The sequence below is a fragment of the Lolium rigidum genome, chromosome 2 (genome assembly GCF_022539505.1).
Source record: "Lolium rigidum isolate FL_2022 chromosome 2, APGP_CSIRO_Lrig_0.1, whole genome shotgun sequence".
NCBI classification, from domain to species: Eukaryota; Viridiplantae; Streptophyta; class Magnoliopsida; order Poales; family Poaceae; genus Lolium; species Lolium rigidum.
Genome location: NC_061509.1, coordinates 216509725 through 216521151, shown reverse-complemented (window position 1 = coordinate 216521151; position 11427 = coordinate 216509725). Strand labels below are relative to the sequence as shown.

Genomic DNA, 11427 nt, shown 5'->3' with positions numbered 1-11427 from the left:
CTAAACCTGATCGTCAGGATCTGCTTCCTCTGTCGACATCGCCGCCTTGTCGTCCATGTGGCCCAATAGCTCGTCTATTGTGCATGTATAGTTCTCTTCGTCCATAAGCATCGGCAAGTCGTCGTCATCGTCGAGCATGGGTAACCAGCAGGGGCTCGCGGCCGGCTGTTCTTGCTGCATCTCGCATAACACCTTGAAGTCATTATCCAGGTAGTCCCCCTCGGCAGCCGTCCCTAGCACTGTTACGACTGAAGGTGCGAGCGTCGTCAGCGGCTGCTCATTCGAGACTGCAGGTCCTGGATACTCGGCATCCTGTTGCTGCGACATTGGCAGGCTGTGCCCAATGGCTTCTGACCCTGACGCCGTCGACGGTGCTAGCAGGGGAGGCAGAGATGGCGGCTTACTGTCCCAATCTGCAAGCTCGAAGTCGTTGCCAGCCTGCTGCGGCGGCCACATAGGCGTGCCGGTTGCCTGCTGCTGCGGGCAGTAATTCACGGCGGTTGGCTGCAGCGAGGGTACCATCAGTGGCGCGTCGGCAAACACATGGTAATAGTCATTTGCCTGTGATGTCGAGGGCACGGGCATCCCTCCGTCCGTCGGACACGGTGATGGCAGCTCCTCCGACTTCGGTGAACCGTTGGCTAAGGTAATAACGTGCTGGCCTGCTTCATTCTTCTTCATCCTCTTCTTCTTCTTCTTCGGTGAATCGTTGGATAAGATACGAAAGTGCTTGCCTGCCTCCTTCTCCTCCTTATTGTAGAGACGGTACAAAGCCAAATCTGCGACCTGCAAGATACAAGGTGGTGGAAACACAACTAAGGTGTCAGAAAATTCACACTTATAGTTCATTTGGAGATTTCTAGTTTAAACTTTAGACTAAAATTTGAACTAGAAATCTCCAAATAAACTATAAGTGAGATTTTGGCGGTTATCCTGCTTGCATATCTAAACACAACCTTCGTTAATGGAAGGTGATCCAAGAAGATGTGGTGATGTATAAAGTAAAAAAGAAGAAGCTGTAATGTGGCTGGTATTGTTTGCCTCTTTGGTTTCCTGAGGTGGAGCGGCCCAGCGGTAATGAAACTTGTAATGACAGAACTCACAGGCTATTAGTTTCATTATGGAAGAATATATGTTATAGAGACACTCGTGTAATTCGTGTTGTGCATCAAGGTTCTTACATATTTGATGCTTGAAGCATCCATACCATGCCCCTATATGTTGTTCCCACAGGAAACCAAACACCTGAAACTCCTTACTGAATGAGCAACTCTGGTGCATGCAGTTTTAGCAGCGGCAAATTCGGACTTATCAAAAAGATTGCGTAACAATTAGTTTTCATTTGCACTTCTCACAATATGAGATCCCCAGACGCTACGGACACATACTAATTGTTGCTTACCATAAGAAACTAGAACCACTCAACCCAACCCATGTATAATATGCATTGATACGAGTTGATAGTCCAGGTATACTAGTACAGAATTTTGATCAAGAGCAATGAAAACTATAATAAGCTTACTAAATAACGTAGAAAAGAATCATTGATTTGGGCAATGTTTTCTTGCAAAGAATCACCACAAATACAGGAAGGATGATTACGTACCTGCTTGTCCTCGGGTCCAATGATGCTGGTGTACTCGTGCATGGCCCAGTCGGTCTTACCCTCGGACTTGTTGGCCTTGTTCTTCTTCTTCTCGTAGAACACCATGGTGTGCTTATAGCCGACGTCCACGCCACCGCGCGTCACGGGCTTGCCATGCCCGGAGGCCGTCCAGTTGCCGTCCTTGGTGGCGCGCACCGGCCGCGTCCTTTTGGCACCTGGGAACTTCCTGAGGCTGAAGAAGTAGACGCACCCGGCCTCCTCGTGCTCCTTGTACGTCTCTGCTCCACCGATTCACAGTTTAAATCCTCATCACGTCAATGTTAGAGGAAAAGAAGAAGTAGAGGAGGTGGAGGTGCGTACCGTAGAGGTTGGCGGGGTGGTAGTCGAGGATCTGGATGTCATGGAAGATATTGGGAGGGTAAGGGAGAGGGCGGCCAGCGAGCTTGTCTTCCAGGACGCCGATGAGCTCTTTGTTCCTGGGAACGAAGTGGTAGCCCCGCGGGTACCCGTGCCGGTTCATCCCAGGGTCGTCGTCGACGATCTCCATGGCAGACACAGCTGGGCGGCTGGTGGTCGACGGGGTGATGCAGATTGAGTCGAACTCCGGGACGGATCGTGGCCGACCGTCGACGTACGTGCCTGACAAGGATGTGCCTGGGCGTGCTTGCAGACCCCGGTGGGATATTTGGGCGGGGAAGGCTGCGTGCGTGTTTGATTTAATTTCCAACCGGAATCAGTTTGACTCAAAGGCGGACAAACATTGAGACATCGATCTGACGGGTCTGACAAGGAAACCGGCCTAGTTGGGAAAGGACTGGATCAGGACGAAAAACAATTTAAAAAGGAATAAATTTAATTGAATTCTAAAAATATTTACCAAAATCAAATCTATTTTTATTTTTGTTTGGAATTTTTTGAGGTAAAAACTATTTTGGTAGCCACCAAAATGACCGACCTTCATCAAAATAGTCTCAATTTGTACCCATCTCTAGCAGAAGGAGTAAATCCTCTCCCTAAATGTTGTTTGTTTTTACAAATACAACTACTTCATGCCTCTAAACAATTTTGATTGTAATCTGATTAAGATCACAATTGCACCCAATGTTGATGGGGTTCGCATCAGAAAACAATAGTTTGTCTAAGTAGTATACTCTGATTACCTAGATCTATCTACGTATGAGTAATGATGTAACAGAGAGAGATTTCGGTGACATACCGTCCAAGACTGAAAGCGGAAACGTTTCACTGGAACGTGAATGATGTAGTTGTATTTCGTTGCCGACCACAGGGTCGAGATGATCCTCGTACAACAACAGGAGCCACAATTAGCAGCACCTCTGTGGTCTCGCACACGCACGGTGCTCGATGATGAATCCCGGTTCTTTGATCTAGCCGAGAGTGCGGAATTAGATCTTCTCGATCAGAAGACTAGCAGCACGACGGTGTGCTAGGGTGAAGTCAACTCTCACGTGTGCAGATGATATGGAATGATATGAAATGGAGGTGGCTTTGGTGACACGGCCAAACTGGAGAGATCAAATTTTGCAATCAAAACTTACCTATGATGGTAGGTGGGTATTTTAATATTATTAGAAAGAAAGAGGAGAAGAATAACGACAATTTTAATGCACGATGACCTTTTGTTTTTAATACAATAATTCAAACTCTCAACTTAAGGGAAATTGCACTTTCAGGAGACAATATACATGGGCTAGTCGCCGTGATAATCCCACGTATGAAAAGTTAGATAAAATATTGGCCACCGTGGATTGGGAATAAAAATTTCCATTAGTCTACGTGAGATCTCTATCAAGGATAAGGTCTGGTTCTGACCATAAGCCTCTCCTTATAGACTCTGGCATTAAAGCTCATAATGGAAACCAGCCGAGATTCTCTTTTGAGCTGTTTTGGTTCAGGCGAGAGGGTTTCTATGAGATGGTAATAAAGGAATGAAATTATGTTACCTCAGGTCGTAATCCTATTGAGCGGTGGCAAAATAAGATACGACACTTGAGATGCTCCTTAAATGGCTGGGCTAAAAGTATGCGTGGAAATTATAAAAAAGAGAAAGAGAGACTAATTGAAATTATTGATGAGTTTGATCTAAAAGCAGAAACATATCCTCTGAGTCAGGCCAAAAGGGCTACTCCAAAGGATGCTAACGAAAAAATAACCAAACTGAGGAGGGATGAAGAGACCAAATTGTCTCAAAGAGCTAAAGTGAAACATATTCAACAAGCGGGGAGTAATACTAGATACTTTCACTTGATTGCTAATGCCAAAAAAAAGGAAAAAAGAAAATTTACCATCTTGAGCAAGAGGAAGGAACCATTGTTGGTGAAGAAAATTTGAGGGTTTTTATATCCGAATTTTATAAAAAAAAACTCTTTGGGGAACCAATTCCGTCAAATGGTTATTTAATTGAGGAGGAAAACTAGGATATACCTAAGATTTGTGATGAGGAAAACACTCTTCTTACTTCTCCCTTCACTGAGAAGGAGGTGCATGAAGCTATTTCTCAAATGGAACATAACAAGACTCCTGTTCGTGATGGTTTCCAGATGAGTTCTATCGATAGTTTTGGGAAGTAATCAAGGAGGACCTAATGGCGCTATTTGGTCAGTTGCATATTTGGGATTTGTCTTTGTATAAACTAAATTATGGCATCATTACTTTACTTCCCAAAAAAGAAAACGCAGTCCTATTTGTTTGCTTAATGGAACCTTTAAAGTGTTTACTAAAGTTGGTACTAATCGAGTGACGAAGATTGTTTCGAAAGTGATTAGACCCACTTAAACGGCTTTTATGCCGGGTAGACATATTTTGGAAGGGGTTGTTATATTGCATGAAACTATTCATGAGCTGCATTCTAAGAAAATGGATGGGGTTTTATTTAAAATTGACTTTCAAAAGGATTATGACAAGGTTAAATGGTCCTTCCTACAACAAACATTGCGCATGAAAGGTTTCGCCCCAGAATGGTGTCGTTTCATTAAGGACTTTGTCCAGGACGGTAGCGTCGCGGTTAAGGTAAACGATGATATTGGACACTATTTCCAAACTAGAAAGGGGCTGAAGCAGGGCGACCCTCTCTCTCCCATCCTTTTTAACATTGTTGTAGATATGTTGGCTATATTAATCGAGCGTGTTAAGGCGGATGGCCAAGTTGGAAGCCTCATCCTCATCTTGTTGAGGGAGGTATTTCAATTCAACAATATGCGAATGATACGATTCTTTTCATGGAACATGATCTGCAAAAGGCGTTAAACATGAAATTGATTTTGTGTATCTTTGAGAAATTATCGGGTTTGAAAATTAACTTTCATAAGAGTGAATTATTTTGTTTTGGAAAAGCTAAGGAAGAGAAGCAGCAATATAAACATATTTTTGGGTGTGGGGTGGGTTCATTGTCGTTTAGGTATCTTGGAGTCCCCATACACTACAAAACTCTTAGAAATTCATGTTGGTATCCGTTAGAAAATCAATTTGAAGGTAAGTTGGGATGCTGGAAAGGCAAGCTCTTATCCTATGGGGATAGAATTGTCTTGATCAATTCTATTTTGACAAGTTTACCAATGTTTATGTTATCCTTCCTAGAGATTCCAAAATGGGTATTGAAAAGATTGATTTTTATCGATCGAGATTCTTTTGGCAAAGAGACGAAAAAAACAGAAATACAGATTAACGAAATGCAACATCATATGTAGGCCGAAAGATCAGGGTGGCCTTGGCATTGAGGTTTTTGAATTAAAAATTAAATGTCTTCTGAGTAAATGGCTTTTCAAATTACTGAATGAGAAAGGGGTGTGGCAGGATTTACTGCATAATAAATATTTATCTCAAAAAACTCTCTCTGAAGTTCAGGCTAAACCATCTAATTCACCTTTTTGGAAGGGACTGATGCATGTGAAAGATGATTTCTTTGCTCGAGGTCACTTTAATTTGGGTGATGGTTTGGCTATTAGATTCTGGGAGGATGTTTGGTTGGGTGATACTACTTTAGCGCAGCAATACCCATCTATATATCACATTGTACAACATAAAAATGTCTTGGTTGCGGATGTTTTAGCTCATGCACCTCTGAACCCTAACATTCAGTTTCTAAGAGTGTTAAATGGGAACAAATGGATGCCCTGGATGCATTTATGTAGACGCCTAATGGAAGTGAATCTAGGTGTTGAACCAGATAATTTTGTTTGGAATCTTACAACCTCAGAAGTATTCACTGTTAATTCTATGTATGAAGATTTGATGAATGACCACACGCCTTTTCTGCAGAAATATTTGTGGAAACTAAAGATCCCACTCAAGACAAAAAAAATTATGTGGTTCCTAAATAACAAAGTGTTGTTAACCAAAGATAATCTTGCAAAAACAAATTGGAAAGGGTGTACCAAGTGTTGTTTTTGTGGTGCACAAGAATCAATTTAACACCTCTTTTTAGCTTGTCCATTTGCAAAATTATTGTGGCGCATGATTTATTTCACATTTGATCTCCCACCTCCAACTAATATTACTAATATGTTTGGCAACTAGTTGAATGGAGTTGACAAAAAAGCAAAAGATCGTATACGCATTGGTGTGGCAGCCTTGTGCTGGTCAATTTGGAGGTGCTGAAATAATATTGTGTTTAACAAATCAACTTCTTTCAATATTTTGCAGGTTATTCATATGGTGGTCCAGTGGGTGCAGCTATGGGCGTTGCTCCTACCTCAAGACTAGCAGGCTATTATGGATACTAGATGCAACCATCTCCAGACGGTTGCTCTGTATATCTTATCCCAGGCTAGATGGTGTCATACTAGTCGACTACAAGATGTTTACTTGGCTTTATTTTTGGGGCTTTGGTGTTTCGCTGGTTGATTTATGTATCGACTATGAGCGATTCGTGACTTTTGTATTACGTACAATTATGCTTTGAGAGAAAACGTCGCATGGGGAGGGGTGAAGTGCTCTCCTCACCAAATGCCTTGGGATGCCTCCAACCTTTGTGCCCCCCTCCACACACAAGCACACACCTTATATAGGGAGAGGGGGTGGCCGACCAAGGGAGGGTGGGCGCTGGCCAACGTGGGTGACGTGGGCATTACCCTTCGGGTAACCAATGTTGCCCTATCCTGTATTTCCTAGTTGGAGGCCCATGAAGGCACTCGACGGCAAGATGGGCCACTAGGACGGTGCAGCGGAAGATTCCTTGAAGTACAAGACGCGGAAGGAGCCGAACAAGGAAAGCCTAGAGATAGATCTACTGTAAACCTAGTCGTACTCGATTAGGCCTCTTGAGACCTGGCCTCCTATATAAAGGCCAGGAGAGGGGCTGTCGAGGGACACAATCAATCTGAGCAATCTTAGCCAACAGAAGCTTAGAACTAGGTTACCCTAGTACTTAAACATCTCGACGAGATCACAGCCGAACTATTCGGCACCCCATTGTAACACATTGTCATCATAATCAAGAACAGACAGGCAGGACGTAAGGGTTTTACCTCATCGAGGGCCCCGAACCTGGGTAAATTGCTCTCCCCGCTTGTCTGCGAACCGATGTCTCGTGTCAGCTTGCAGGATTCCATCAACCCTAAGCCCCTATCGGAGGGCATTGCCGAGGAGCACCCTCGACAATTGGCGCCGTCTGTGGGAACCCTGTCGGCACAAGATCGGTCATCGGCAGATCCAATCATGACACCGGCGACTTCACCGGCAACCTCATCAGCAACTTCGTCGACACCATCATCGCCGAACCTGGGAAGCCCGATTCGGTTCGGCTCCTATGAGTTCACCCAGCACAGCGATTCCTCTCGCTCAAACTTCTCAGATCTACAAGGAAACATGGAGATGACCTTCGGCAGCGTCCACTACAACGTCAACGCGGAAGGAATCCTTCGACTGCTGGTATCGCCCACCTCCAGATCGATGGGTCCAAGCGCATCATCGTCACTCGACCTTTCGGCTGGCCTGACAGGCTCGACGAGTTTACCCGCGCCTTCAACTCCCCGTTCCGTGTCTTCCATGTCGGTAAGATCCGACGATCCCATATCTTCGGAGTTAACTTCGTACTACTGCTTGAACTGCGACACCAGGCACGGGCTGGGATCCAGCGACACGCCGTTCATCTGCAATGCCCAGTACTCATCGAGAGGACAGTATCGACAGCATCATTCAAGGAACCACCCGAAGAATAGCACACCATCAAGTTTATGTCGCCAATAACACAGGAAACACAAGGCACAGAGGAAACGGAGACCATACTCCTCGTTCCAGTAGACGGGCGAGCTTCGAAAACAGCGCCAGCAACCACGACAGCGACTACACCATCAATACTAGAGAAAAACCGGGAGCACCTGTCGAAGGAACAAGCCACCCTCGAGAGACGCCTATCTGCGGTAGATCGATCCAGTGAACGGCGAAGAGGCTCGCATGTGAGCGCCTCTCGAAATACTCAAGGGGCAGGCAAACACCGGTCGAGGCTATCCAGGCTTTCGGAAGATGACGCCAGAGAAATCACGTCCAACCTAACCAAGTCCTTCATGACTACGGACACCGCAGGCATGCCACGGCCGAAAACCGTTGCAGGAGCAACTGCCAACCTTGCTGCATACCTCATCAACCAGCGCCCTGAAGGATCCATGGCTCAAGCTCATCGAGGCGCCCTGGAAAGTCTCGCGATACTGGGAAATAATCTAGTTCCACAAAAGGAAAAGACCACGCTGCAGGGTAGTGGTTCAAAGCATCATGCGAGAGACGCTCGGGATGAAATCACCCAGAGCAGGATCGACAAAGCAAGGCGACGACGCGCCGCTAGGAACGAGAATGACAGTGATTCTTCGGACGAGGATCAGGAGTACGACGGCGAGCTCAGGGGAGCCGACTATCTAAGTCACAAAATCCGCGAGGCGATGCCGCCCAGGAAGTTCAAGCCTACGCCTACCGATGCTGCCAAATACGATGGGCAGCAAGAGCCAAGATTTTGGATAGACGACTACCTGCAGACTGTGATTCTGCATAAGGGGAACCAAATAGCAGCAATGCAATGCTTGCAGCTCTATCTCAAAGATTCAGCGCGAGCTTGGCTAAGGGGACTGCCGAAGGGTTCCATCAAATCATGGGACGACCTAGTAGTCGCCTTCGTTGCCAATTTCCAAGCAACGTACAAGAGACCCGTCGGGGTTGAAGAGTTACGGAACTGCCAGCAGAAGCAGAAGGAGTCGATGCGCTCATACATCGGGAGATTCACCAAACTCCTAAATGCTGCCGAAGATGTATCTTTCGACAGAGCAATCGACGCTTTGAGCGATGGCGTCCGGCGTGAGAGCTACATAGAAGAACTCGGACGCAAAAAGCTTAAAACCATAACCAAGTTAATGGAAATCGCCAACAGCTGGGCTGATGGCGAAGACAACGTGCGAAGGCCACGACAGCGCAGTGACGACGAAGACGATGACCAGCCGAAGCACGACTCGGGTGGCCGAAGGGATCGTCACAAGAGAAGGAAGAACCGCAACTATGATGACAACAACATGGTAGCCGCAGGGTACTCTGATTGGCAGGATGATCGATATGACGACAGAAGAGACGATCGGCAGGACGGTAATCGGAACAACTCCGGGAACCGTGGCAATTATAAACCGCGGCAGCAGAGGGCTCATGAACTGCCTTACGCTGAGCAGATCAACGCCCCCTGTTACCTGCACTCGTATGTCGACTCTAAGGACGGAAGATGTATTCCACCGGCGCACAATCAGGTGCGCCGGCAGTAGTGCTTCCAGCACTGGCGCATGCCACGTGCGCCGGCAGTATGTCATTTAGGTGCGCCGGCAATTAATTCGAATTTTTTTTTTCCAGCTTTTTTCCAGCATATTACAATACATATTTGACAGCAGTATATATTTACAACGCAGTTCATATTTATACAGTATTACATGCAATATGAGAAGCACATAGAGAGCCAAGTTTCATTTCGGTATCGGTACACAAATACGCAAGTCTCGTTTCGAAATGTGTTGATTCATACAACACATGTGCATATGCAACACCGAACGACGAAGTTTCACAAAGTTAGAAGTCTTGGTACATAGTCGTCACAAGTATCGTCATACACCTCACAATGTAGGTCCTAACCTAAACTAGAATCACATAGAACATGACCAACATGGTCATGATGACCATCATCACGAAGGCCATGGTCTTCATCCGGTTCCTCCTCATGTCCCTCATCTCTCCCGCTAGATAACGGGCGTATCTTCCTTCCGCCTCCACCCTAGTGGGGTATCCCTTGTAGCTGTTGCCGCTGAAACGGTGCACCTGTCTCCGACAGTCCTCCCGATCGTCGTAGACTCCGGGAACCCTCCCTTGTACACGACATATGTCGTCGGCATCTCCATTCACAAGATAAGTAAAACGTTAGTACCAATGCAATGAACAAGTGCCAACTCAAATAAGAGACAAGTAGTATGAACTAAATAGCATGTGCCTCATACTTTGTTGGTCGAAATAAATAATAACATACGGGGATGGGGTCGGTGAGGCTAGGTAGGATGCACAATAGATTGATATTTGTGGCCATCACACCAAGCCTCACTGGCCCCACCCCGGAGTGTACAAGTGACCGAACATTTTAATCATCGGCCAATGCAATTAAGAAGTGCGAACTCAAATAGAAGACAAGTAGTACGAATTAAATAGCGTGCCTCATACTTTGTCGGTCGAAACAAATATTAACATCCGGGGATGGAGTCGGTGAGGCTAGGTAGGATGCACAATAGATTGATACTTGTGGCCGTCGCACCAAGGCTCACCGGCTCCACCCCGAGTGTACGATTGACCGAACATTCTAATCATCGGCGAACTCCAAATACGAGGCAAGTAGTGGTCGAGTAAATGCAAATAATTATTAAGCTATGTACGCCATAATCTTGAAATATATAGCAAAGTAAATGAAACTACGGACACATGTTCACATGCACATTCATACAACTAAATAAAAGCAACTAGTCGATTCTATGGGAATATATAGCAATTATTACGGTACGGAAGTTCAAGGACATATCGTTCAAGCTTTAGCAAGTGTTCCCGTCGTAGGATCAGGTTGTACGCCTAGGGGGAATGGACGGCAGCCCTCAAGCGAGTTGAACGGCCTCTCATCACGCGACATCTCCAAGCGGAGGTCTATCTCGTCATTAGGTGGTAGACCATAGCCGTAGAAGAACTCGCCGGACCTATTGTTGACATCCTGCGGGATTATCGTGCAAATGAACTGCTGGATGCGACCCCGGTTCTTTCTAATCTCTCTATCGGGGACATCCGCCATGTTTGCAAACCTGTTTCCGAGATTCTCCGGCAGCAACATGTCATCTGCGTACTTTATGTACTCCTGCATCCGAAGGATGGCGTACCACGCGTCCATCCCATTGTCGGGCGTCGGCTGCACGAGGCGGGGAAGTTGGTTGTGTGGGTTAAGACCAAGCCTCCTCGGGATTTCCTCTCTACTTTGAGGGGGCCTGCCTTGTTGGCGAAGCCGGTGAGAGCATCATTGAGAAGGGCCACTGATGTGGGAGTAGTCTTTCTTGCGGTCCCTACCCGAGTCGAGATAGGCTGCATGCGAGTGTTGCGGGTGCACGACGATGAGGGTGCAGAACTTGTCTCTGCGGAAAACACACGGATTAACCTTTGGAAATGCAAATGGAGATATAGGATAGAATGGTGATGGGGGACTAGCGAGTGATTACTTACTCGGGAAGTAAGGGATGAGAATGGCGCCCTTCTTAATGTTCGCCGACATGAAATCCTCGACCTGCTGGGTGGCAATCGCGCGATCCCCGGGGTTG

The 11427-nt window shown here is 46.3% G+C and overlaps 1 protein-coding gene and 1 pseudogene across 1 annotated transcript; one reads left to right on the top strand and one right to left on the bottom strand.

Moving 5' to 3' along the window:
* On the bottom strand, nucleotides 1-2153 carry LOC124690556 (NAC domain-containing protein 46-like). Its single transcript, XM_047223927.1, has 3 exons — nucleotides 1967-2153; nucleotides 1607-1884; nucleotides 1-786 (listed from the first exon to the last, which is right to left on the bottom strand). Exons 1-3 carry the CDS (start codon nucleotides 2151-2153, stop codon nucleotides 1-3), a joined length of 1251 nt encoding a protein of 416 aa, XP_047079883.1.
* Nucleotides 2152-11427, top strand: part of LOC124690555 — a 28239-nt pseudogene continuing 18963 nt past the window's right edge.

Excerpts from the sequence above, each read along its gene's own strand:
- LOC124690556 (XM_047223927.1), bottom strand. The coding sequence starts at position 2,153 with ATGGAGATCGTCGACGACGACCCTGGGATGAACCGGCACGGGTACCCG. Across the intron at positions 1,885-1,966 it reads CCACCCCGCCAACCTCTACG|AGACGTACAAGGAGCACGAG; the intron begins GTACGCACCTCC and ends TCGGTGGAGCAG. Across the intron at positions 787-1,606 it reads TTGGACCCGAGGACAAGCAG|GTCGCAGATTTGGCTTTGTA; the intron begins GTACGTAATCAT and ends TGTATCTTGCAG.